At 47.8% G+C, this 28,000-nt stretch overlaps 1 protein-coding gene across 1 annotated transcript; it reads left to right on the top strand.

Moving 5' to 3' along the window:
• LOC100525376 (glycine receptor subunit alpha-4) lies at positions 1-27,999 on the top strand. The gene is made up of 9 exons (XM_003135271.5): positions 1-452; positions 4,808-4,938; positions 5,490-5,557; positions 6,210-6,433; positions 6,567-6,649; positions 8,378-8,518; positions 11,743-11,957; positions 18,798-18,947; positions 25,515-27,999. The coding sequence occupies exons 1-9, from the start codon at positions 382-384 to the stop codon at positions 25,803-25,805; spliced, it is 1,374 nt and encodes a 457-aa protein (XP_003135319.1). The 5' UTR covers positions 1-381; the 3' UTR covers positions 25,806-27,999.
• The last annotated feature ends 1 nt before the right edge of the window (position 28,000 follows it).

Below are 28,000 nucleotides of genomic sequence, written 5' to 3'. Positions count from 1 at the left end.
GAAACGTCTTCCTACAGTCTCCCTCCTCCCTCCCCTCCAAGACTCTCCTGGGTTTGGAGAGTGATTGCTGCCCAAAAAGAATCTCCCTCAGCACCGGGCCGGCAGGCTAAGGCCCTCCGGAGCCCCCAGGCGAGCCAGAGCAGGAGCCGGTAGGGTTATCTGTGTCAGGATCACTGCCAGGGGAATAGTTCTGGCCCCTGACTGATAACGACAGGGCAGAGAAGAGAGAAGAGGAGAGAGACAGACAGACAGACAAAGAGAGAGCGAGCAGGCAACTCCTAGCCCCCCTCGGGTTCCTTGCAAGCGGCCCAAGTAGGACGAAGGCTCTGTACTTTCTGCTTGGTGGCCAGGCTGAGAAAGGACTCCAAGGGTCCCCTCGGAATGACAACTCTCATCCCAGCAACCCTCTCCTTCCTTCTCCTCTGGACCCTGCCAGGGCAGGTCCTCCTCAGGTGAGCAGAGTCGGGTGTGAAGGAGGTGCATGCAAACACTGGGCCGGGGGCAGCAGGGGCTCTGGCACTGTTGCCTCCAAGTTTGCCAAAAGCCCACAGTCTGGAAAGCTCTGAGGTGGAGGTGGTGGGGAGGCACACTTTCCCCCAGTCAGGTCCCAGGAGCCTTTCATGAAAGGTTTCAAAGCCCCAGAGCCAGAAGAAAGTCTTCTGCATGAGTGAGAGCTTCATGGGCCAGGCTAGGAGCGAGGTAGTGAGCCCTCCTGGAGCAGAGGAAGCCCTCTGTCCTGCCATCCAGCCACATCTCCCTACCAGCTTGGCCACACACGCCTCAGGTCCTTAAAAATGACACCAACATCTGCCAGCTGCCCACTGAACAGGCTTAAGGGAGCAAGGGTTTGCCCCAAACCACATCTGAATGAAGCCGGGATGACCCAACCTTGATTCTTGGCTGTCACCTTACCCTGTGTGCCCCTGGCTCTCGCCATCCCTGGAAAGGCACTAAGTAGCTCTCCTTTCCTGGGCTTTGGGCTCCTGGTAAATGCCCCCCCAACCCATTTCCAATTTCTCATCAGACCGGGAGCCAGTCGAGGTGAACAGAGACAGCTGAGGAGGAAAGATGGCTGTGGCTTGGGCTGAACTGGTCATCAGAAGAGCACCTCCCAAGGTGGGGAGGGGTGAGCGCCACCACCATAGCATCCTCCTCCTCCTCCTCGTTCAAGGAGCACACCAGGACAGCTGGCCTCCAAGGAGCCTCCGGTCTCACTGCTGCCAGACACATTGGGGGGCAGGCAGTGGGGGGAGGGGGGATTGGTAAACTTCTTCAGAGTGAAAATCAGCCCGCAGTGGAATGGCGGCTCAGCTGGAGTTGATAGAAGGATGCAGGCAGAAGGGAGCACCCAGCTGGCACTTGGTGGCCCTCCTGGAGGGGAAGTTGCATCAGGGCCCAAGCTGCGGTGGCAGCACCCCCCACTTGGTTAATTAGAGTAAGGCCAGCCCTTCAGAAGTCTTGGGTCCAAGACCTTCATCATACATATGGAAACAGAGGCCTAGAGGAAGCATGGCCAAGGTTACTCAGGTACCCTGCAGCAGAATCAGAGTTCTCCTGGTACCCCACCCCAGGACCTTACATGAGAAAGATTTTCAGCTCTGGAACCTCCCATCCTGCTAGGGTTTGGAAATTTCCAGGGATGAACAGGAGGAAGGAGAGGCCGCACACGGTGACTCTGCTCTGAGGTTCGCAGACAAGGGAGCCCCAAAAAAGAGGGGCTGCAACGGAGGTGGGGGCCCAAGACAGTGGAGCCCACAGCCTCACCCAGGATCCTGGATCTGGGGACTAGCAGGAGAGGTGACATGCGAGTGAGGCTGAGGATGGTGGCAAAGGTCTGGCTGGCTCACATGCAGGGCCACGTGGCCTCCTAGCAGGCAGGTGGCAGGCGGGGCCAGGAGCAGCACCTGGCCAGTGTGGACACCCCATGGTGAGGCCACGGACTTCTGCTTGCTCTAGCACCACCACCCACCTCATTGGATTTTCAGAGCCTGCTCAGGCCACCTGCCCTGGCAGCCCCTGCTGGGGGCCAAGATGGGCTCTGTTCCCAAGGTAAGAGCTCAGGGAATTCAAGGAAGCAAGACTCTAGGGGTCAGGGGACAGGTGCTGCTGACCTTGCCCCACTTTGGTTCCTTGGCAGCTCCCCCCTGGGCTGTCCGCATCATGGTATTAAGGTAGATGGACTTAGTTTTCAAGTCAATAGCTCTGGGTGAGAATCTTGGCTTTACTGTTTACAAGCTGTACGATCCTGAACAAGTTGCTCCACCTTGCAGAGCCTTAGTCTCCCCACCTCGATAAGGAGAGTAATCATGGGAGTTCCCCGTCGTGGCTCAGTGGTTAACGAATCCGACTAGGAACCATGAGGTTATTGGTTTGATCCCTGGCCTTGCTCAGTGGGTTAAGGATCTGGCGTTGCCATGAGCTGTGGTGTAGGTTGCAGACGCGGCTCGGATCCTGCGTAGCTGTGGCTCTGGTGTAGACCAGTGGCTACAGCTCCGATTGGACCCCTAGCCTGGGAACCTCCATATGCCACGGGAGCGGCCCAAGAAATGGCAAAAAGACAAAAAAAAAAAAAAAAAAAAAAAAAGATAGAATAATCGTGGTCCTTCTTGAGAGGAGTGATGGCAGAACTATACCAGATACAGCGTTTAGCATGATGCCTCAGCTATTTTTATTATTCTAGCAGTCACTGGCAGGTGCATAGATTTACTGAGAAAGAGGAGCCTGCTGGCTCAAAGGAGACTCAGACCCAGAAAGACAGCAATCGCCCTGCCTCCCAGCCCCAAAGACGCAGCAGCAACAGGGGCAGTGGGGGAGCTAGCATTGGTGCTGATGGCAAGATGGGGCAGGAGGCACAAGACCCAGCCAGGAGTCTGGCCTGAGTGCAGACCCCTGCCCTCAAGCTCTTGCTGAGTCCCTCCCTAGTCCCTGGTCTAGCAGTTGGCTGGTAAGCAGACAAGTAAATATGTGGAAGGAACTCTGCTGCTCTTAGAAGGAAATGTGTTGGGGCAGAAGGGGGCTGGACTCTAGGCGAGGCCAAAGCACACTGGTCCCCTTCCTCGAAATCAAGCTGTTAGAGAGAAAAGATGGGAGTTGACCTTGGTAGCATGGCCGCTTTACCAGGAGGCTTTCTCAAGCTCCTAGAACCCTGCTTTCCAGCCTGTTTTATCGCCAAAGCAAGTTTACCTGTCTACAGCTGCCATGGCCCTGAACTGAGGTCCAGTTCAGAACATAGCTTCCTGCTGGAGCAAATGCCAGAAGCCAAGCTGCCCTCTCCAGAAGCTGGGACCTGGCCCCTTGAGGGATCTGCATGAAAACCAAGCCACTGAGGTTAACCATCAGAGATGTAAATGGTCCTCGAGCCCTTCCCATCCTTGGCTAGGCCAGATGCGCAAAGTGCTGCCACAGCTGCATTATTTCTGTCACTCTTCTCTGAGTGAATTCAAGGCACCTTCAGAAAGAGAGCATTGCACGAGGCCTCAGCTTTGGGTTTGAGTCCTGATCCTGGACCCTGTGTCACTCACCAACTACAAGACTTTAGGAAAGTCACTCCTCTTTTGGCTGGTTGGTTGGTTGACCTATTTATCTATCTCAGTATTTCTTAGATTCCACATATAAGTGAGATCCCACAGTATTTGTCTTTCTCTGCCTGACTTAGGTCACTTAGCATAATGCCCTCCAAGTCCATCCATTTTGCTGAAAATGGCAAATTTTCATTCTTTTTTATGGCCGAGTAATATTCCTGTGTGTGTGTGTGTGCCACATTTTTGTTATCCATTCATCTCTTGGTGCATACTTGGGTGGTTTCTGTGTCTTGGTTATTTTAAGTAGCGCTGCTATGAACACAGAGGTACAGATATCTCTTCAACATAGGGTTCTTGGAATTCCCATTGTGGCTCAGTGCTAATGAAATCTGACTAGTATTCATGAGGGCGTGAGTTTGAGCCCTGGCCTTGCTCAGTAGGTTAAGGATCTTGCGTTGCCATGACCTGTAGTGTAGGTAGCAGTTGAGACTTGGATCTGGTATGACTGGGAACTTCCCTATGCCACGGGTGCGGCCCTAAAAAGAAAAAAAATAACACAGTGATCTCATTTCCTTTGGATCAATATTCAGAAGTAGAATTGCCGGATCACATGGTAGTTGACTTTTAATATCTGTTTTCCACAATGGCTGCACAAATTTACAGCCCCAGAGATCACTCCTCCTTTGGAAGCATGTTTTCTCACCTGCAAAATGGAAATAACAGTTTTCACCCCCTACACACATCACACTGAGAATTGTTTTTTTTTTTTTTTTTTTTGTCTTTTTGCTATTTCTTTGGGGCCGCTCCCACGGCATATGGAGGTTCCCAGGCTAGGGGGTCGAATCGGAGCTGTAGCCACTAGCCTACACCGGAGCCACAGCAATGCGGGATCCGAGCCGCATCTGCAACCGACACCACAGCTCACGGCAACGCCGGATCGGTAACCCACTGAGCAAGGCCAAGGACCGAACCTGCAACCTCATGGTTCCTAGTCGGATTCGTTAACCACTGCGCCACGACAGGAACTCCCACACTGAAAATTGTGAGAGCAAAAAGATTTGATATGTGTGAAAGCAGTCTTTTAGGACTAACTAGTGAGCTGCCATGTTGACTTACGGTTGTTTCTATTCTTCTCATTTTGCTAGCGGGTACCCAAAAACCCATCTCCTAATCCTCTGGCCTGATGAGGAGACCAAACAGAAGTGGGTGGGAACAGGTGAAGAGAGGGTCTGTGATAAAGGCAAAATACAACCCACCTCATTTATTAATTCATCTCTCCTGTCCAGGGTGGCCTTGGCAAAAGAGGAAGTCAAATCTGGGATCAAGGCATCCCAGCCTATGTCCCCCTCTGATTTCCTGGACAAGCTTATGGGGCGGACATCTGGATATGATGCCCGGATTCGGCCCAATTTTAAAGGTAAGAAGCATTCATCCCACAAGAACCCCTCCCTCCCCATTCTTTTCTTTTCTTTTTTTTAAATTAGGTTTTTATTTTTTCTGTTAGGTTGATTTACATTGTTCTGTCAATTTCTGCTGTACAGCAAAGTGACCCAGTCATATATATATATATATATATATATATATATATATATATATATACACACACACACACACATATATACATTCTTTTTCTCACATTATCCTCCATCACGTTCCATCACAAGTGACTAGATATAGTTTCCTGTGCTATACAGCAGGATCTCATTGCTTATCCACCTCCCCACTACTTTCGGGGACACACTGGTGAGCCAGCCCCTGTTGCCTACCTCAGGGCCAGAAGGCTGGAGGCACAGGGCTCACTCTAGCAGCTCAGAAGGAGCGACCCCTCCTCTTTGCCCATGGGCCTGTGTCCCAGGCACTGCCTTCTCCTAACAGTGCTCTGGCCTCAAGCTCAGGGAGGGAGTCTTGGAAACATCTCCCGGATTCCTGGAATGTCCTGCCAGTATGGCTGTGCTTTGCTATCCTCAGGCCCACCAGTGAACGTGACCTGCAACATCTTCATCAACAGTTTTGGCTCTGTCACTGAGACTACCATGGTAAGGCATCTCCCTGCTTCCTGCTCCCGCTCTAGTGCAAATGAGAGAAACCCACCAAATAGCAAGCCTTTCCTCCCTCTGCTGTCTCCTTCCTGTCTCATGATCATGGCTAAAGCATGAACTATCTGAAATTGATCACTGGGAGGATACCTTTTCCCAGCTCTGGGTTTTAATGACTAAAGGCAGACTAGCCTCTACAGCAGATGGTCAAGTTTAGAAGGTCTCTTGGTACAGAGCACAGGCTTTGAGATCAGAAAAACCTGTATTTAAACCCTGACTCTATCATCTCATAGCTGTGTGACCTTTAGGCAGATGACTTAAATCTCTCTTTGTCTCAGTTTCCTCATCTGTCAAATGGGGATCATAACAGCACCCTCATCTCCGGGTTGGCGTGAGATTTAAATGAGATGATGCAGATGAAGAAAGCACTTGGCAGAGAGCCTGGCATAAAGCGAGTGCTTAATAAATGCCATTTTCCTTTCCATCTTTGCCATATCAGTGCAAGACAGGCTCTCCAGTGGAAAATGCCCATTGCCCCTGAGATGTATTCCCAACACTTCCTCCTCCTGGTCCTCCTGCCCAAGTAGGCTTGCTGAGGCCGCTGGAACAGCGCTGCCTCTGATGGACCCATCTCTGCCCTGACCCCTCCCAGGACTACCGGGTGAATGTCTTCTTGCGGCAGCAGTGGAATGACCCGCGCCTGGCCTACCGAGAATATCCCGATGACTCACTGGACCTCGATCCCTCCATGCTAGACTCGATCTGGAAGCCAGACCTGTTCTTTGCCAATGAGAAGGGGGCTAATTTCCACGAGGTGACCACGGACAACAAGTTACTACGCATCTTCAAGAATGGAAACGTGCTCTATAGCATCAGGTGCAGCTGGCAGTCGGCCAGGAGAGCTTGCCTCAAGGGGAAGAAGCTGGACAGGGCTGAGGGGTGGGAAGAGGGTGCCCTGTGCTGTGCTGAGCCCCAGTAAGTCGTCATCACTTCTTCCTATCCCTGACAGGCTGACTCTCATTTTGTCCTGCCCGATGGACCTCAAGAACTTCCCCATGGACATCCAGACCTGCACCATGCAGCTGGAGAGCTGTAAGTGTCCCTGGAGCATCACAGAGGGTGGCCTGAGATACCAGCTAGTTAATCCCATCCCATGACAGGAAAAGGGTGGCCCAGAGTGGGGACGGACTTCCCCAAGCATGCACAGGCAGCTCTTGGCACAGCTGAGACGAGAAGCCAGGGCGGTTTGGAGGTCTGGCTGCCTCAAAGGGCCAGGGAGTGAGAAGGCACCAGCCTTACATCCAGATGTGCTTGTGCTGGTTGTGGGGGGCCATTTGAGGGGTACCTCCTCTGTCCAAAGATGTGTTCCCTCTCACAGCTATCTGAAGTAATTCTACCTTTACTTCCCTTGACTTAAGACATTCAGGATGCCTACAAAAAGCCACAGTTGGCAGGGCAGGGGAAGTCTTTGAACCCTGATTCCTTTTGAGCACAGATAGGTTTTGTAATTGAAGTATAATTGATTTACAGTGTTGTGTTAGTTTCAGGCATACAGCAAAAGAATTCAGTTATGTATATATATTAAACTTTTTCAGATTATTTTCCATTATAAGATATTGGGTATATTTCCCTGTGCTATCAAGTAGGTTCCTGTTGTTTATCTACCTTCTATACAGTAGTGTGTACAGATCACTTTTGTAGAAAGGTGGGAGAGGACAGTTCTTGGTATAGGACAGTGCCCAGGGTAGCAAGGTCATCCAAGGGCCACCTAGGGCAGGGGGCGCCAGAGGCAGGGGCTGCCAGACGGCAGGGGCTGCCCCAAGTGCAGAGAAGCTAAAAGATGACAAGGCTGGACCACTGCCCACGTCCACTCTTTTGCCGTCTTTTGGGCAAGTGAGACTGTGAGATCAGGAGGCAGACATCTGATCCTCAAAGAAGAAGGCTTGTCAGGCTTGTTTCCAGCATATAATAACAGTGGTGGATAGAATGTGTCCTGCGTGGTCAGCTTTTTAGAGTTCCTAAACCACTTTCACAGCCAGGTCCTCATTTGCCCCTCACAATGACTCTGAAAAGCAGGTGGAGCCTTTTACAGAAGGGGAGGTGACTTGCCCAAAGTCACACAGCTACTCTGGGCCAGGGCCCCACACTGGACATTGTGAGCCTTGGTGTTTCTGCTCCCATGTCTACCCAACACATGAATATAGCGAATATAGTCATCTGTGCAGAAAGAGCCATCACGAACTTCCTGCTATCTGTGAGCAACCTGGCATTTTCGGATGTTAGCTCTAAATCCGCCCCAGTTCAGGGCCCTGGCTAGGCGTCTGTGGTGTGCACATTGGCCCATGCATGACTGGCAGGGTATAAATAGCTCTTACCTCCCTGGAGTGAGGTGGCAGAAGCCCCAGCTCTGAGGCTGGCTCAGCTCGAGGACACGTGGTCGGTACACATGCTTACTCTCCTGGGTTCGAGATGCGGCAGGAGGTTCCCAGCTGGGTACCTTGACATCTTTCCAAGCCTTTTGACGTGCTTTCTAGGTTTGCCAGAATAATTTCTCTTCGGGCCTTTCTGAAGCTTGAGAACTTTAGAAAGTTCCTCACTTGTGAGGAGTCTGGAATCTTGTGGATTTACCCACTTAGTCTGGGCCCACGATGCCGTTGACCAAGAGCCTTCTCCAGCAATGTTTTCCTTTCCAGGATCACCATGATGCTCCTAAAACCCAGGGCTTACTCCTCATCTGTTCTTTCCTGCCAGTTCTCACCCCTCCCAACCCCCACTCAACACCCACACTCTGCAGCCCTCTGCCATCTCTGTCACTTTCAGTTGGCTACACCATGAATGACCTCGTGTTTGAGTGGCTGGAAGATGCTCCTGCTGTCCAAGTGGCTGAGGGGTTGACTCTGCCCCAGTTTATCCTGCGGGATGAGAAGGATCTAGGCTATTGTACCAAGCACTATAACACAGGTAAAAACCCAGATCTTTGCTGGTTGTGGGCCTCACAGAGGGCCTCCAGATGGAAGGGAAAGGGGCAAGGCAGCCAGCCTATATTGAGGGCCAATCTGTGTCAGATGTGGTGCTAAGGGCTTTGTATGTCTTATCTTATTATGGTAGGGATGATCTGCCCCATTTTTCAGAAAAGGAAAACTGAGGTTCTAAGAAGTTAAATCTGGAGCTCCCATTGTGCGGCTCAGCGAGTTAAGAACCATAGTGTCCGTGAGGATGTGGGTTCCATCCTTCGCCTCACTCAGTGGATTAAGGATCTGCCATTACCACAAGCTATGGCATAGGCTGGAAACTGCATCTCTGATTCAACCCCTAGCCCGGGAATTTCCACATGCCGCAGGTACGGCCCTAAAAAGAAAATAAATAGAATTTTTTTTAAAAAAAGAGGTTAAATCAGAGATCCTGTGTGGCGCAGCGGAAACAAATCTGACTAGTAACCATGAGGTTGTGGGTTCAGTCCCTGGCCTTGCTCAGTGGGTTAAGGATCTGGCCTTGCTGTAAGCTGTGGTGTAGGTTGCAGACGTGGCTTAGATCCTGCATTGCTGTGGCTGTGGTGTAGGCCAGCAGCTATAGCTCTGATTGAACCCTTAGTCTGGGAACTTCCATATGTCATGGGTGCAACCCTAAAAAGCAAAAAAAAAAAAAATTAAATTAAAAAATTAAAGACATTAAATCCAAGTCATATGGCTTATAAATAAATGGCTTATTCAGAACTCAAAATCCTGATCTATCTAACCCCAAAGTCCATGTTCTTGTCCCTATCACATGCTACAGAACAAATGCACCTATACCAGTGAGTGCCAGGCATGTTCCACTATCCTGGGCCCAGCTTCTTCGGGGAAAGTGAGGAATCTGCATCTGGGAGTAGTCAGTGGTGACCCCAAACCAGGAGAGAGTAGAACTCAAGGCACCAGCTGGCTTACCGTCCCCATCTCCTTACCACTGCCCCCACTGCCCAACTCTCATGAACTGGCTTAGTTTCCCAGTTGTGGAAAGTGGGCCAAGGGGAGATCCCACCATGGCACAGGTAGGATCTGAGTGCAGCGGCTCAGGTCACTGGGGAGGTGCAGGTTCAATCCCTGGCATTGCATGGTGGATTGAAGGATCTGGCATTACCACACCTGTGGTGTAGGTCACAGCTGAGGCTTGGATTCAATCCCTGACCCCAGGAACTTCCATTCACTGCAAGTGCAGCCATAAAATTAAAAAAAAAAAAAGTTGGCCAGGAAATGAAGAAGAACTGCTTCTCCAGCCTTAGCACCTTCCCCATGCAGCCTCCATAATGGCTGCTGATACCTTATTTTCTCTGGCAATTTGGCTGTGAGGAGCTAGGACCTTGAGACCTTGAGGCCACAAGCTGAAGAGGGGAGATCCTAGGTTCCTCCTATGGAGCTGATATGCTTTGAGTGTCACCCTATGAATATATGTCATCCAGTATGTGAGGGAGCAGGTAGTGGGGAGAGGAATGAACCACTGAATTTAGAAAATACTGGTGGAAGTGGAATTTTTGGCCATGCCCATGGCATCCTGGGCTAGAGATCGAATCTATGCCCTGGCAGCAACCTGAATCGCAGCAGTGACAGTGCCAGATCCTTAACCAAGTGAGCCATCAGGGAACTCCAGAAATGGAAATTGGTATAACCTATTTTAGGGGGGAAAAAACCTGGCAATTTGTATATAGACCAATGGTTTTCAAACTTTGGTGTGCATTCTCTTTCCCTCAGGAGCCTGTTAAAATATTGATTTCTGGGTTCTACCTCTCAGAGATTCTGATTACACAAGCTTGAAGGGATGCCCAGAAATCTGCATTTGAACAAGTAGCCTGAGGATTCTGGTGCAGGTGGTACAGGGGGCACACCAAGAAAATTTAGAAGCTAAAATTTTCCCCTACTTATTGATCTAGGAATTCCACTCCTTGGAAATTATCCATTCCAAAATATCATATTGACTTTAGACCCCAAGAGGGCTCCTTAGTCATTGTTTACAGTGGCAAAAATTTGGAACTGCTCTAAATATCACCAATAGGGCAGAAGTTAAGTTATATAGCACGTCTGCTTGGTAGGATATTAGCCAGACATTTAAAAGGATGCTTGCAAGGTACTTATATCAACATGGGAAAGTACAAGTAGAAAAGACTAATGATTCAGCTGTGATAATTGGTACATGTGCCCGGAGCCAATGCACTTTTTGTTGGTGGCTAAAATGCTGCTGCTGGATGTTCCCTGGGAACCTGCTGTCCCCTGTCCAGAGCTGGTCCCTGCAGACATTGTTTCCAGATGTTTGCTATCCGGCTCTTCTTACTTGCTTAAGACACCTGCAGTGTTTATTTCAGTGAATCATTACCGGAGAGCTTTGGGATCTCAGTACACTTCAGCCAGGCTGCAGCAATCTGAGTGGGGTCTAAGCTCATTGCTTGGTTAATACCGATAATAGTACCAGCTGCCTACATGCTCAACCCCTCAAATACATTATCTCATTTAATTCCTACCATTGCCCAGTGATGGAGTTGATATTGTCATTACTCTACTTCACAGGCAAGGAAATTGAAGCTTTAAAAACTTAGGTGTTTCAGAGTTCCCATCGTGGCTCAGTGGTAGTGAACCCGACTAGTATCCATGAGGAAGTGGGTTTGAGCCCTGGCCCCATTCATTGGGTTAAGGATCTGGCTTTGCTGTAAGCCGTGGTGTAGTTCGAAGACACGGCTCAGATCCTGAATTGCTGTGGCTGTGGCATAGTTGGGCAGCTGCAGCTCCAATTCAACCCCTAGCCTGGGAAATTCCATATGCAGCAGGTGTGGCCCTAAAAAGTCAAAATAAATAACTAAAAGCTTAGGTGTTTCAACTGAGGCTACACAGCTAGGGAGTGGAAGATTCAGGATTCAAACCCATACAGTGTGGCTCTGGGGCCCTCCCACTCTCAATCCTCCCCCCAGTCATGGAGGAGGCCTTCTGCTGGAAACTATAAAGTGCTGAGAGCAAGGGGTCAAGTCTCTGATGGCTGGTCTGAGAGATTCCTCCAAACATACATCTGGCACTCCCTGAGGCCATTTGGAAAGGCTCATTTACTGGCCCAGCTTAGGTGCCCAGAGGCTGGTCCACAGAGATAGGGCTGCCCTTGTCCTGCCTCTCAGGCTCAGCTGCAGGCTGGGGACCCTGTGGCCTGATACCTCACCTCTTTCCTTGCAGGGAAATTCACCTGCATCGAGGTTAAGTTTCACCTGGAACGACAGATGGGCTACTATCTGATTCAGATGTATATCCCCAGCCTACTCATCGTCATCCTGTCCTGGGTTTCCTTCTGGATCAACATGGATGCTGCCCCTGCCCGGGTGGGCCTAGGCATCACCACTGTGCTCACCATGACAACTCAGAGCTCTGGCTCCCGGGCCTCTTTGCCTAAGGTGAAGAGACATGCAAGGGAACTTGCTTGCCATAGAGCTCCCCACTTCCCCTTCATCCCCTGTTTCTTCCTGCTCACTATTTTCCTTGGATTTAACATAGAGAAGAGCCATCAAACAAGAGCAGGTGACCCGCATTCTCCTCCCCAAAAACCTAGTGCTAATAGCATGGCTAACAGTGTGGAGGCTGGGGTTGCGGATGCTGTCTGGGGAACATGTAGAGACATTGCCTGACTGGCTTTGTTTTTTGGTTTTTTTGGGGTTTTTTTGGTCTTTTTAGGGCTGCACCCTAAAAAGTATATGGAAGTTCCCAGGCTAGGGGTCGAATCAGAACTGTAGCTGCCAATATACATCACAGCCACAGTAATGCAGGATCCAAGCCACATCTGCGACCTACACCACAGCTCATAGCCAACACTGGATCCTTAACCCACTGAGCAAGGCCAGGGATAAAACCTGCATCCTCGTGGGTACTAGTCGGGTTCATTAACCACTGAGCCACCAAGGGAACTCACTGACTTCCTTTGACTTTCAGCAGGAAATACTAGCAGGTCCAAGATCAAGGGACCTTAGCAAGTAGAAAGCCCCCACTCCCTTATAGTACAGATGAGGGCATGACAGCCTAGAGAGATAGAATGACATTCTCAAGGTCATGCCTCACAAGAAACAATCCAAGGAACACAAGGATTTTGAACTGAAATCAGACACTATTAGAGCTCTAGAGACAATGTCCATTCTTTTGGGGTGAGAAGACTTGGAGGTAACAAAGAGAAATCAAAGTCAGTGGACTCTGATCATCTAGGGCCTGGTGATATTTTGATTATACAGAGATATTTGTTCCAATGGGACTGAGCCCAGGTTCTCCCTGCCTCATGTCTTCCTGTATGGCATTTAGAGCTCATCACTTCAAGGTCCTGACAGTCAGGGAGCCTCTGAGAAAATCTAGGAGCCAGCTCATTCATTCATTCATTCAATAGATATTTATTGAGCAGGTACTATGTACCAGGCACTTCACTAGGCCATAGAGAAATTAATGCGAAACAAAAACAACACAGTTTTGTGGATTTTACAGCGAACATATCCCGTCTTGCTCTGTTTTAATGGAAATCAGGCTCTGTGATCTCCTGTCTCCCAGCACTTATTAAGAAGATTTTGGAGTTTTGTTTTGTTTTGTTTTGTTTTGTTGTCTTTTTGCCTTTTCTTGAGCCGCTCCTGCGGCACATGGAGGTTCCCAGGCTAGGGGTTGAATCGAAGCTGTAGCCACCGGCCTACGCCAGAGCCACAGCAATGCGGGATCCGAGCCGCATCTGCGACCCACACCACAGCTCACAGCAACGCCAGATCCCAACCCACTGAGAAAGGCCAGGGATCGAACCCGCGACCTCATGGTTCCTAGTTGGATTCGTTAACCACTGAGCCAGGACGGGAACTCCAAGAAGATTTTGGAGTTCTTATTGTGGCCCAACAATCACAAACCCGACTAGCATCCATGAGGACGTGGGTTTGATCCCTGGCCTCGCTCAGTGGGTCCAGGATCCGGCATTGCCATGAGCTGTGGTATAGGTTGCAGATGCAACTTGGATCCTGCATTGCTGTGGCTGTGGCATAGGTCGGCAGCTGCAGCTCTGATTTGACTCCTAGCCTGGGAACCTCCACATGCCACATGAGTGGCCCTTTAAAAAAATACAAAAAAGGAAGAAAAATATTTTTACTGAGGACTTAAACAGGGGGTAATCCAGACATCCAGAGTGAATTTATGAATTTCCTATATAGTGGTGGTGGGGGGTAGTGGGAGTGCGTATAGAGGTTGAGAGTAGGAGGTTAAAGTCAGGTAGATTTCAGGTCCCAGACTCATCATTAACTTATGGTGAACTTAGGCAAATCCATCAATCTCTCAGTCTCCTCACCTATAACATGGGAATATCATCTCTTCCATAGCATTATTGCAAGAAATAAATAAGATAATGTACTAACACAGAGAACAGTGTTTGGTACATAAAAACCGCTCAATAAATGTTAGCTATTGTTATAATTGTTAGGTATCTAGGTGGAAAGAACTGGGTGGTAGACCTAGGCCTAAAGCACCTGGTGGTGTTCCCAATTTTTTTTTTGAGTCAAAGGAAATCTTCGAGGTGGTCCTTAAACCCTCTAGGGATAAACAGTGACAAAACTCAGATTAGTATCTAGTGTCCCTGGGAATTGTCAAAGATCATTTCCTATGCAGGCATACTTCTTTTTATTGCACTTCACAGATACTATGGGGTTTTTTTGGTTTGTTTTTTGTTTTTGCTCTTTAGTTTTCTGTAGTTTTTTTTTTTTTAACAAATTGAAGGTTTGTGGCAACCCTGCATTGTCAGATGATGATTAGCATTTTTAGCAATAAAGTATTTTTAATTAAGGTATGCACATTGTTTTTTTAGACATACTGCTATTGCACAATTACCAGACTACAGTATAGTGGAAATGTGACTTTTATACACCTTGGGAAACCAAAGTATTTGCATGACTCGCTTTGTTACGACATCTGCTTTATTGCATTGATCTGGGACCGAACCCATAACAGCTCTGAGGTATGCCTGTAAATGTGTTTCCTAAATGGGCAAGGATGTTGAAGAGGTTCTGAGAGGCAGACTGGACTTAGGCAAGGGCTACAGGGCGAAGTGGGTCTGCGACAGCTGGGTTGTGGCAGCAGCCTTGTATGAAGACCAGAGCAGAAAAGTAGTTCAGGGATTTCCCATTGTGGCTCAGTGGAAACGAACCCAACTAGTATCATGAGGACGCATGTTCCATCCTGGCCTCGCTCAGTGGGTTAAGCATCCGGCGTTGCTGTGAGTTGTGTAGCCGGCACATGTGGCTCAATCTGGTGTTGCTGTGGCTGTGGTGTAGACCATCAGCTACAGCTCCTATTCGATCCCTAGGCTGGGAACTTCCATATGCTGCAGGTGTGGCCCTGAAAAGAAAAAGGAAAGGAAAAGTAGTTCAGACCTAAGAGCCCTGCCCTAGTTTATTGCCACTGCCACTCAAGAAGGAAAGTCTTCTCTAACTCAGGGAGGTGCTGCAATTTATGCCTTATTCTTGCCAAGAGCACTTCTACCTCCAGTCCCCTCCTGAGAACAAGCACAATCCATCTGCTAACTTTATTTCCTCATGTGGAAAAAAAATAGAATTTGTTGGAGGGTTGTTTTTGTTTTTTGGTTTGGGGGTGGGGGCAGGGTTCAGTATTTGGTGACTTGTCATCAAATTTTGATGGCCTTTTCTTGGTCTCATTGACCAATAAGCAAATGATGTAGGCATGCACCCAGAACTAAGGAGCTTCATCGGCCAGCCCCACAGAGCAAGGGACAAAGTCAGGGAGCCTCTGCTCACTCTTGAGTTTTTGCAACATTAGAATTCATGGGAGCCCCCAGGAAAGAGGTGGGGCCAGGTCAGGAGCTTCTGAAAGCCACAGTAATCCCATCCCTAATACAACCCTAGTGGCCAGGATGAGAGCAGCAGAGGCACACGGGTAAGGAAACTCAGCTGGGATGGCTATTTCCCATGCTCCCAGAAGCCACTCCTTCCTTACCTTTATGAGGGTTAGGGTTCCCATTGGTACCCATCACTGTCCCTTTGCCAGACTCTTGATCTACACAACTACAGGTAGCTCAGTGCCTCATGGAAGAGTTAAATGGAAGTTTCTACTAGAGACTAACACATCAGACCTAAATTTGCAGCAGGGAGGAGGGACCCAATTCTTTGAAAAATACTGTGATCTAAAAGACCCACAGCCCTTGGGGCAAGCAGTTAACAATGAGGGCCAGGAGAGCCAACAGAAGCTAGCAGAGACAAATACAAACCATCCATTCATTCATTAAATCAAAAGATATTTACTGTGTGCCGGGCACTCAGCTAGGCACTGGGGAAGGAACAGTGAACACAATAGAAATAGTCCCTGCCATTGAAGAGTTCACCTCTAGTGAAGGAAATAGCCAGGTATATTTGATGGATACTAAGAAGAGGGACGTGACCTGAGCACATACACTAGGGGCAACCAACCCAGACTGGGATAATAGGGAAGACTTCTCAGAGGATATGACATCTAAAGTGAGCGTTTATGGAGTTCCTGTTGTGGCGCAACGGAAACAATCCAACTAGGAACCATGAGGTTTCAGGTTTGATCCCTGGCCTCACTCAGTGGGTTGAGGATCTGGCATTGCCATGAGCTGTGGTGTAGGCTGGCAGCTGTAGCTCCAATTCGACCCCTAGCCTGGGAACCTCCATATGCTGCGGGTGCAGCCCTAAAAAGCAAAAAATAAATAAATTAATTAAAATAAATTAAAAAATAAAGTGAGCATTTAAGTAAAAGTTAACAAGATAAAGGAGCGATACAGAGAGAGATGATCTCCTTAGGAGACTACTGAAATTGCTTGGCATGGTCAAGTCATTGATCACAAGAGGTGAGATGCAGCTGAAGAAGTAGGCAGAGGCTAGATGTCATGCCAAGGAGAGCACTGACTGCATCGTAAGGGTAATGGAAGGCCACTGATGGGTTGTAAGCAGAGGAGTGATATGATCAGACTTACATTTTAGAAACAAAACTCTGGCTGCTGTTTGGAGAAGAGATTGGACGTGGCCAGCGTAGATGCAGGGAGACCACTCAGGAAACTGCTGTAGTCATTCAGATGATCCAGGATAGTGAGTGGATGGATTCCAGAGATATTTAAGGTTAACACACTTACAATTAACAAGACTTTCTTCCTGCTGCTTAAGGTGTCCTTTTCTTTTGATGGTCCAAAGCCCTTCATGGACCTCCCTTGTCATTGTCTCATTATGGATTTTCGTAATACTTCCTCCACATTCTTGGGGACGGGTGGGACTGGGAGATGGTGAATGAAATAGTATGCCCTCTTAGTAGAGCAGGTAGTAGAGCAGAGTGCTAGGGAGTAGCAAAGCAGGAACAGCAAGGGATGCTTAATCAGGGTTGCCTAGCAACCCACCACTACCACCTCGGTGGAACTGCCTTAAAAGAAATATTGCAGAGTTTCTCAGTCTCAGCACTATCATCATTTTGGATGAGATAATTGTTCTTTGTTGTATATGTTGGGGGGAGGTGTGTCCTGTCACTGCAGGATGTTTAGCAACATCCCTGGCCTCTACTTGCTAGATGCCAGTTGCCAGCACCACCCCAAAAATTGTGCCACCAAAAATGTCTGCAAACATTTCAAAATGCCGCTGGTGAGGTGGGGGTGGGGGGAGTCAGCCCTGGTTAAGAACCACTGGGGTGGAAGATTTCTCTAGTGAGACCTACTCCCTACATGGAGTCTGTAGCACCCTCACTATCCAACATAGCAGAGGCTGGTGAAAGCAGTTGTCTGTCATAAATCCTACTCCTGCTGGGGAGCCCCATAGGGTGAACTCAGCTCCTGAAAACTATATAGGGAGGCAGTCTGGTTGAAGGAGTGAAAGGACTTCATAAACCTGAGTTCTGGCTTTCCTTCTGGTTCCACCCAGCCACAACCCTGTTTCAGGAGAGATGAGCATTCAATCTTCACAAGAGAAATAGGAGAGGAAAGTACACTCATCTCTCAGCAGGAGCCCCTGCAGATACCAGAATCAGCAGATGCTCAAATCCTTTGCATTTTGCCTTCATAACACCAGATGCAGAACCCGTGGATACAGAGAGCTGACTGTACTTAAAAGCTACCAAGGCAGGTAGTAGAGCCGAGCACTAGGGACTGGCTAGGTGGAAGTCAACAGTGCCTTGAAATTACAGAAGCATCCATAGCAGGGGGTGGATGGTGCCCCATTGGGATCCCTGCCCTGTGCCGCTCTTCCTTGTGAGAGGTGAGGCCCTCGCTCACCACTGAGTTCAAATCCTCACCAGGGCCTCTCATGAAGAACAGCAGGAAAAATCACAGGGTCAAAGGAAGAATGGAGGTGGAGGAGGGAAAGGAAGGAACTCCTAGACTGCTATTGAGACTGCAGCCTAGGTAAATGGCAGCACCACGGAATTAAAAGTCCAGAATCCCCAAGCTCTAGTGCCATCTTCTCACTGGGTCATCTTGGCTAAGACTTTTCCCCTCTAGGCCTCAAATGTCCTCATGCGTCTCACTTGGGAATAAAGCACCCTGCCCAATTACCACCATAGCTGTGATGACCCTAGGAGACAACAGAGGGCAAAGAAACACAGCATTCATGTTCATTGATATTTATTCAAAGAAAAGAATCAGAAGAAGAAAGAAAGAAAGAAAGAAAGAAAGAAAGAAAGAAAGAAAGAAAGAAAGAAAGAAAGAAAGAAAGAAAGAAAGAAAGAAAGAAAGAAAGAAAGAGAGGGAAGAAGGAAGCATGGGGAGGGAAGGAAGATGGAGGTGGAGGGTGGAGAGGGCAGAGAGGTGAAGGACCATGGGCAGGCAGATCTCTTTGACATGGGCCTTCAGATAATGGGACATAGCAGGGAAAGCTTCTTTAAAAACCAGAAGAGGAGTTACTGTGGTGGCGCAGTGGAAACGAATCTGACTAGGAACCATGACGTTGCGGGTTCAATCCCCGGCCTTGCTCAGTGGGTTAAGGATCCAGCATTGCCGTGAGCTGTGGTGTTGGTCGCAGACATGGCTCGGACCTGGCATTGCTGTGGCTCTGGTGTAGGCCGGCAGCAACAGCTCCTATTTGACCCCTAACCTGGGAACCTCCATATGCCGCACGTGGGGCCCTCAAAAATAATAATGAGAAAAAAATAAATAAAAACCAGAAGAAATTCAGGATAAAGCTGAAGAAGAGCAGGCAGTTGATATGGACTGGCAACCCACTGGATAGGTCATGGAAGGACCCCAAGAAGGTTGACTGTTCCATTGGTGGATGTTGCAGGTGTCCTATGTGAAGGCAATTGACATCTGGATGGCGGTATGCCTGCTCTTTGTGTTCGCTGCCCTGCTGGAATACGCTGCTGTCAATTTTGTCTCCCGTCAGCATAAGGAATTCATGCGACTTCGAAGAAGGCAGAGGTGCCATCGCATGGTGAGTATAACTAGGGAGGGGCCCACTTCCTTTCTCCTTTGGACTCCTTCCTCCCTACTACTCCTCCCACAAACCGAGACTCAACTTGTGCTGAAAGTACTGGACTGGTAATCAGGAACCCTGGATTCTAGTCCCAGACTGGTCACAGATAAGCTAAGTACTTCACCTGCTTTGATTCCACTTCTTTATCTGTCCAATGAGACATTAATTCCTGTAGGGCAGCCCAGTTGAGTGATTAAGAACATGGACAGAGTTCCTGGCACATAGTAAGCACTAAAAAAAAATTAGCTAATATTAGAACCTTATCAAGTGAGTTAACACGAGATTGCTTTGAGAGTTAGTAGTGATTGCTCCTGGCTCTCCTTCCGCCCAGGAAGAAGGTACTTCAAGTTGTCATATACTGATTGCTGTTTAACAATTCAAGAGTCCTTTCTAGGGGAGCATTATAAACGGCTCCCCATAACTAAACTGGAATCGAAAAACCACTACTTGCTTCTTCTGGCTGTTGGATTTCTTGGCCTTGATCTTATTTGATTGTATTGTCTTTCTTAGGGCCGCACCTGCAGCATATGGAAGTTCCCAGGCTAGGGGTTGAATTGAAGCTGTAGCTGCCAGCCTACACCACAGCTCACAGCAATGCCAGATCCTTAACCCACTGAGAAGGGCCAGGGATTGAACCCACATCCTCATGGGTACTAGTCGGGTTCATTACCAATGAGCCTCAATGGGAACTGCTTGGCCTTGATCTTTGTTGGGTGCACTGGAGTTGTTGGACATGAGCTGTTCTCTCTCACTCTTGTTTGTTAACCCCATTTCTTCTATTGTTGAGTGATCACCTGGGGAAATGAAGTAGGAAATCTTGTCGTCATGACAACAGAGGCAGTTCTTCCTCCCCACCATTGCCCACACAATAGGTGCTAGGTACGTTGTCATGACAACAGAGGTGCCTGGGCCACTGAACAGAAGCAAATGCCCAATTATGAGCAAAGCTAAAAGCCTTTGCTGAGCTACATACTGGTCGCTTAATCATCAGACGCAGCGTTCTGGTCTTGAGCTCCAACTCCTTTTTTTCTGCCTAATTTGGAGGCTCTAAACACAAGTGGCAAGCACATATGATGTCTTGGGGGGAGAAACAATGATTTCTCTGAGCCCACTGGCTCTAGCCTGTTGGAGCCACTCTAGCTCTAAGGCTCTTTGCTATTCCTAACACCCCATCCCCTATGTCATTTGCTCCTGGAGTACCCCTACCATATGTGTGCACTAAAAATATCTCACAAACTACCTCCAGAATTTCACGCCCCTTGCTAAGATCCCTTTCTACTGAGGGCAGGGATCCTGTCTCATCTAGTGATTAGTCGGAATTTATCAATCCTTGCCCGGCTTCAGTCCTTTAGTTGGGGCTTGGGAAATGCCCTCTAGTGGATTGATCCGCAGCTGCATCTCCTTGAGTAGGACCCATTCTTCAAGAGACCGCCTTTCCTATTGATTCCCTGAGGCTTAGAAAAATATATATATATATAAGGACTTGGCAGAAGGAAAAGAAAAGTAGATGCACCCTTTCTAAGCTAACTGTCCCCACCTCCTCTTTAGCTGTGTCAAACCTGCCCGCAGGTACCTAAATCTTATCCTTATGGGAATTTTGATCCTGATGCCTTCTCAATGCCTACCTTGGAAAAGAAGAGCCAGCTTCCAACCAGTTGCAGAGTCCTTTTGGCAGCTAAATTGTTGCCTGTGTGGGTGTCCCAGCAACAGAAGACTGCTGCAGTGACCGTAGAGCTCCTCCAGGTTGACTAGTCCCATCCCCTTCCGGGAACATCTCCAACCTCAAATGTCCACAGCCTATCCCCACCTAGTACTGTAGAGTGGATCCTGATCTCATCATCAAGTCCATCATAACCAGTGCTCATTTACTGCAGTTATAACAGGAGCCTGGGCCCCACTTTGGCATCAGGATCCTTCCTGAAAGTGGGCTAGGCTTCTTATCAATGTAAATAAAACCAGAAAACCAAACCCTGTGCCATTAGTCATGTCCCTTTTCCAGTTCCATAAAGCCACTGCCACCCTGGAAATGTAGCAGAACCCTGGAGGTCACTAAGCAAGCTGAAAAAGTTGACCCAGGGTTCATCCATTTCTAGAACCTCTCTCTGGGCCCAGTTAGAGAAGCAGCTTTCAGTCTAAGAGGAGCCATCTTGGGGGAGAGAGAGAATTCCTATAATTTTCGGGGATTCCTTAGCCAAGAGCAAGTTAGGAGTGTTCTAAGAGCAAGCCAGCTGTTCACTCTGCTCCCGTCTTTATCCCTTTCTCCTCAAACATCTCCAGTGTATAGTGGTGTCCTTCCATGTAAGGATCTAAAACAGTTTAATTTTTTCCCAGACATTTCTGCTTGGTCTTCCCAGCTAGTCTATAAGCTTCACAGGGAAGGGTCTGTCTCCATTTTTATAACCTCAACAGACCCTAGCACCAGGTTCTGGACACACAACAGCCATGGAATCCAGTCCACCAACCTTTGCGGGCTGATTGGCAAGGGCTCTCTTTCAAGTTGGACAGGGAGGAGCTCCCCTGTGGCTCAGCTGGCTAAGGATCCTGTGTTGTCACTGCTGGGTCGCTGTTGTGGTGCAGGTTCCATCCCTGGCCCAAGAATTTCCACATGCAAATTTTTGGCACACCCAAAAAGAAGAAAAAAAAAGATAAGAGAAAAAGCCTTACCATTATTGGGAGTTCCCATTGTGGCTCAGCAGTAACAAACCCGACTAGTAGCCATGAGAATGCGGGTTTGATCCCTGGCCTTGTACAGTGGGTTAAGGATCCGACATTGCTGTGAGCTGTAGTATAGGTCACAGACGTGGCTCGGGTCCTGCATTGCTGTGGTTGTGGCGTAGGCCAGTGGTTACAGCTCCAAATGGACACCAGCCTGGGACCTTCCGTATGCCTCAGTTGCGGGCTTAAAAAGATAATAAATAAATAAATAAATAAATTTTAAAAGCCTTACTATTATCAATAGAATAACTTGAGAAATGGAAGAAATTTCAAAATATCACCAAGTCCTCTCAGGGGCTTGGTCCCAGAATTCTGCTCAACTCTTCCCATCATCCCCCAGGACCCTCCTTCATTCTCAAATCTTCTCTCTTCAGTGCAATATATAGCACCCAATTCCTATCCCTCCTTCCTATCTCCACACCTTATCCCCCACACTGTGTATCCCCTCCCCAGCTTAGTTTTGGAATATCTTCCCTCTCTAGCTCCCCCTCCCCAGTCGATATCCACCTCAAAAAAGTTCTGTTTCAACAGCCACGGAAGTTACAAAGTGAAGTAACTTTGTTAAGTCTCTGTTGTTCCATCCCAATACACACACACACACACACACACACACACACACACACACACACCTCAGAATTAAACCTAAATAGGTAATACCCAAAACTAGGGCTCCCACCCTTGATTTCAGGGCATTCATTTCTGCCTCCTCTCCCCCAACTCCAAATGGTACAATATGTTAAAATCAAAAAGAGCCGAGGGTAACTTGTTTCCATTGGCTGTATTTTCTCTCTTGGGTAAAAAAGCTTTTTCTGGCCTGATAAATAATCCCCTTTAGATTTACTGGGATTGGAGAAAAGGGAAATAATTAGATCTGTAGATATGGAGATAGCGATTGGATTAAACTTGCTCTCTCAGAACTTTTTGCCAACAAATATAGTCCATGCTTGTAATCTCTGGCTGGAGAGCTGAGAGATCAGGATGAGCAGCAGGGAACAGGGAGTCTAAGGCCCTCTGAACTGCAAAGCAGAAGAAAAAGTCATTTTATTTACCCCCTCATTTTTTACTTACTTGGGAAATATTTTGTTTGCCTCTGGTTCTTTGTCTCTAAAATGGGTCCAGGAGTTCCAACTGTGGCTCAGAGGTAACGAAACCAACTAGTATCCATGAGGACTCAGGTTCGACCCCTGGCCTGCTCCAATGGGTTAAGGATCTGGTGTTGCCATGAGCTGCAGTGTAGGTCACAGACGCAGCTCGGATCTGGTGTTGCTATGGCTGTGGTGTAGGCCAGCAGCTATAGCTCCGATTTGACCCCCAGCCTGGGAACTTCTATATGCTGCAGGTACAGCTCTAAAAACCAACCAAATAAAATAAAATGAAATGAAATGAAATGAAATGGGTCCAGCACAACCTCTCATGTAGGGACATTGTAAAAATGAATTACAGAATGCAGGTGAGCTGAGCCAAGGCCCATGGTGACTGAGGTTATGTAAATGACTTCAAGGAAAGAGCTGAGGCTTCCCCACTGTGACAACTCAGGGTCGAAGCACAAGTACAACAGTGAATTGCCTCTGGCCTACACATATACAACTCTCTCCACAGCATCTGGCAAAATCAAGGAGTGGGTAGCAAAGCTCCCTGGTGAGCAGACTTGGACAGACTCTTTCCTACACCAAAGATGCCACTTGTTCTGAAGGCTGAAGGCTATCAGGCCACTGAGCAGAGATGGGACAAGGAGTGGTCTTTCTCCTTGTCAAGCACTTTGTAACCAAGATCCTCTTCTGAGTAGACTCTTCAATTTGAGATCCTGAGAAGATGCTGGCTTCATGACAACAAAGCCATTCCCTGTCCTGTATTCTGAGGCATGTGACGCATTGGTTCACTCATTCCTTCAGCAAATATCTACTGGGTGCCTACTGGATGCTAGCACTGTGCTAGGTACTGAGGACACAGCAGTTAACAAGACCAAGGAATGCCCTTCCAAGTTCTGTATTATGAGCCCACAGGAAGCAGGGAAAGAGATGGGATCTGCTGGTAAATCTCTGACCTGAGCTTGTCCTCTCCCAATGTCCAGGGACAGGCTAGGCCTTCCAGTGCTGTGATAATCAAGGGCTACTGGGACCCACCACGGCAACATCTCATTGATGAAGCCATTTTTCAAAGGGTTACTATAGTTACAGAGGTACCATTATAAATATCCTATGATGTCCTTCTAACTGCATAGTGTGTGCAAAGTCTACTTTTTATCCACATTTTATGCATATCTTGTCACATGCATTCCATATACATGGACCTTATTCGATAGTAATCCTGAAAGTCCCAAGTCTCAGGAAGCCCTCAGTCCAGGAAAACTGAGAAGGTAGTTGTCATCACCCTACAAAGGGGCATTTCACCTCAGGTTGTTCCTTACATAGCAGAAACTTCTCCTCCTGTAAACATCAAGACTGTTTTAAATGGAAACCATTTTTATTACAGACACACAGACATAGGGAACAGACTTGTGGTTGCCAAGGTGGGGGAGAAGGGGGATGGACAGAGAATTTGGGGTTAGTAGATGCAAACTATTACATTTAGAATGGATAAGTAATGAGGTCCTACTGTACAGCACAGGGAACTGTGTCCAATTTCTTGAGGTAGAACATGATGGAATATGAGAAAAACAATGTATGTATATGTATGACTGGGTCACAATACTGTACAGCAGAAATTGACACAACATCATAAATCAACTATATGCTAATGAAAGATTAAAAATAAAATACCATAACCATCTTTGAATGAAGTATTTCTAGGTTCTGTTATATACTTACCTGTCCTCTGTCTAATGTCCAGGCTGTGAACCACCCCTTCTGATGGCAGTGTGTCCTTTAGAAGTAGGTCAAATTGGGCAAGTTTGGGTTGTCTAGAAACTAAGAGTAAATAGACTCTGAGTGGGGCTCTGAATGGAGTAAAGTCCTATTGATCACTCAGGGGCTTTGGTTTCCTCTCCCTCTCCCTTTAACACTACCCCCTTCTCTTTCTTTCTGGCCTTACCCTCTGGCTCTCAGGTGTGTTAGAGCTACTTCAGGCTGTCAGTTAGACAAATGAACATTGTGTAGTCTGCTACTTTACTTAATGCTTATATCAAATTTACCTCCTCAGTGTTAATGTTCATCAGAATGCATGGGTTGTACATCAATGGAATGTGTATTGGGTAATAAATGTTACCCAGGATGTACTGACCCCTATGTCAAAACCCACTGATTTGCAGAGAAGCTTATGTATCTGCAGTTGCATAATCAGCTCTACCCTAATTCGGATAACCCACTAGGTTATTCGAAACTTTTGGAATTTTCAGCTTTGAGTCAAGATAAACCTTTTTTAAAGACAGTATGTACAAGGAGAATTAATTCTGCAGCTTCTGGAAGTCATTAAAGTCAAGTTCCCAAGTCTAAATATCTCAGCTGTTCTTTCTAAAGGTTTCATTGTTCTGTTTATTCTGTTTATTACCAGAGAGAACTTGACATTGAGATGTTCCTCGCACAGTGAGTTGGCACTTCACGGGGTTTTAGATGTCTATAAAGGATGCTATGCATTTTAAAAAGGCAGCTCGGAGCTTATCTGCAAATGGAATCATAACATATCATACATACCACGTATAGCTGCCTAGCATACATCTATCTCATGAGTGGTTTCGTGACCATAAAATAAGCACACAATGGGCCTGTGTACACAGCCATCCTGTCTGCAGAGATATGATGTGTGGCCTGGGCTCTATTTCTCTGCCTTAGAGTTGTGATCTCAAATTCTGCCTTTTCTTCTACGTCATTCCAGGAGAAAGATATCATCCGAGAAAGTCGCTTTTATTTCCGTGGCTATGGCCTGGGCCACTGCCTGCAGGCAAGAGATGGAGTTCCAATAGAAGGCTCTGGAATTTATAGCCCTCAACCTCCAGTCCCTCTTCTAAGGGAAGGAGAAACCCTGCGGAAACTCTACGTGGACCAGGCCAAGAGGATTGACACCATCTCCCGGGCTGTCTTCCCTTTCACTTTCCTCATCTTCAACATCTTCTACTGGGTCGTCTATAAAGTGCTACGGTCAGAAGATATCCACCAGGCACTGTGAACAGGAGCTAAAGAGTCCAGCTGTTGGCTTCCTGCTTCCTCCTGAGTGGGCTTTCCCCTTCCATTAGATTCCATCAAGGGCTTGGACTGTTCCTTCCTGACCTCCCACCCAGTTTAACAGCCAATCCCAAAGCTATATGGGTCCACAGCGCATGGCGCCAATGGTGGCTGTGCTTAGAAAGAAGGCTTATCTACCCCATTCTAGATTTTCTCCATGCTATCCTATTTCTCATGAGAGTAAGATCCGGCCATGTTCCTGGAGTCAGGATGACCTTCTTCCCTGGCTGCAACTTCTCTGTTTTTCCATTTTCCAGTGGAGAATATTCAGGCCACTGCTACTAGATTCTGGCATTTGTCATCTTAATCTGTACCAGTCTTTGCCCTGCCACCTCCTACCTGGCACCTGGCCTTTACTGTGCCCTCTGTCCCTCCTACCCCAGGCTCAAAGACGGTGTCTTTCCCACCCACAAGTGCTGCTCTGTGTGACCCAGTCAGGTTTCCTTGACTGTGGGAGGAAAGTAAAGGGATAGATTCCCCACCTCTCAGCAAGGTTGGAACAGGCTTCAGCTGTACCAGGGTAGGGCATTGCAAAACAAGCCAATAGAGAGGCCTTAAAGCTTCCTGTCAGAATAGGGTCAGGAATCTTGGACTCTCAGAAAAACCACCCTTCCAAATCTACCTAAATTTCCTGGTCTCAGAAACATTTTATTCCCTAACTAGCACAGTGGCAGGGTGTGTTTGACTGTTGTGGAGTGTAAAGAGAAAAATGCTGGAGTTCCCATTATGGCTCAGCAGGTTAAAGACCCAACGTTATCTCTGTGAGGATGGGGGTTTGATCTCTGGCCTGGCTGAGTGGGTTAAGGATCTGGCATTGCTGCAAGCTACAGTGTAGGTCACAGATGCGGGTCAGATCTGGTGTTGCCATGGCTGTGATGCAGGCCAACAGCTGCAGCTCTGATTTGACCTCTAGCCTGGGAACTTCCAGGTGCTGCAGGTGCAGCTGTTAAAAGAAAAAAAAAAGACAGAAAAATGCTGGAGTTCCCTGGTGGCCTAGTGGGTTTAGGGGTCCATCTTTGTCACTGCTGTGGCTCAGGTTTGATCCCTGGTCTAGGTACTTCTGCATGCCACTGGCATGGTGAGAGAGACAGATAAATGCTTAAGTCTTCAAGAAAGTAATTTGATGATGCTAGAAAGTTTTCAAGAAAAGCGAGCTCCAAGGAAGTAGGACCCAGGAGGAGAGTATACAGAAACTCTCCTCAGAGAGTCTTCTGTTGGTTGGGATTTCATTTGTTTCTTCTTTTTCTCCGAAGTCTCTTTATTTCCCAGGACCCCTCATTTTCAACTTGCTCCTTCACCTCCTTTCAATGAGGAAATAATACTGCCATGCAACCTTATCTGGGATAACACAGGCTTTGAGGTGTCTGGGAAGAAGATAGGTATAGAGGACCCCTATCCTGGACAAACGTTGACCTGGCCAGTCTCAGGATGGAGTTGTAGCAATTAGAAAACCATAAGTTGGAGTTATTTCTTAACCCTTTTCTTGCTTCCCTTCTCCTTCCACAGTATGGAGGGAGAGCAGTCAGTTGAAGCTACCAGAAATGTCAGAATAGAGAGAGCATGGAAGAGCCCATCTCAGGCCTGAAATACCACTGGGACAAGAGGAAGCATGGACCTGGATACCCTGAATCCTTTGAATAACCCAACTGTGAGGACCTGAAAAGGGGGTGATTAAATTGCAGGGATAGGGAGTTCCCGTTGTGGCTCAGTGGTAACCAACCAGAATAGTGTCCATGAGGACTTGGGTTCAGTCCCTGGCCTTGCTCAGTGAGTAAAGGATCCAGCTTTGCCGTGAGCTGTGGTGTAAGTCATAGATGTGGCTTGGATCCTGTGTCGCTGTGGCTGTGGCGTAGGCTGGCAGCTGCAGCTCTGATTTGACCCTTAGCCTGGGAACTTCCATAAGCCGCCGGTGCAGCCTTAAAAAATAAAATAAATAAAATAAAGTGCAGGGCTAAACAGCTGGAACACAGAGGTGATCAAATGATCTCTTAAACGTCTTGTCCTTTTCTCTGGACCTAGAATATTTAACTATGTGTGTCCAAACTCTCTCTCTCTCTCATCTTTCTCCCTCCCTACACTCCCTCCCTTCCTAAAAAATGATGTTCAAAATTGAAAGTCAATAAATCCAATGACTAAAGC

Source organism: Sus scrofa, chromosome X (genome assembly GCF_054392235.1).
Source record: "Sus scrofa isolate SSC_HxYL_T2T_F1_AM1 chromosome X, Sscrofa_HxYL_maternal_Yorkshire_Landrace_v2.0, whole genome shotgun sequence".
In the NCBI taxonomy this organism is placed as follows: Eukaryota; Metazoa; Chordata; class Mammalia; order Artiodactyla; family Suidae; genus Sus; species Sus scrofa.
This window is presented reverse-complemented; position numbering and strand designations above follow the sequence as displayed.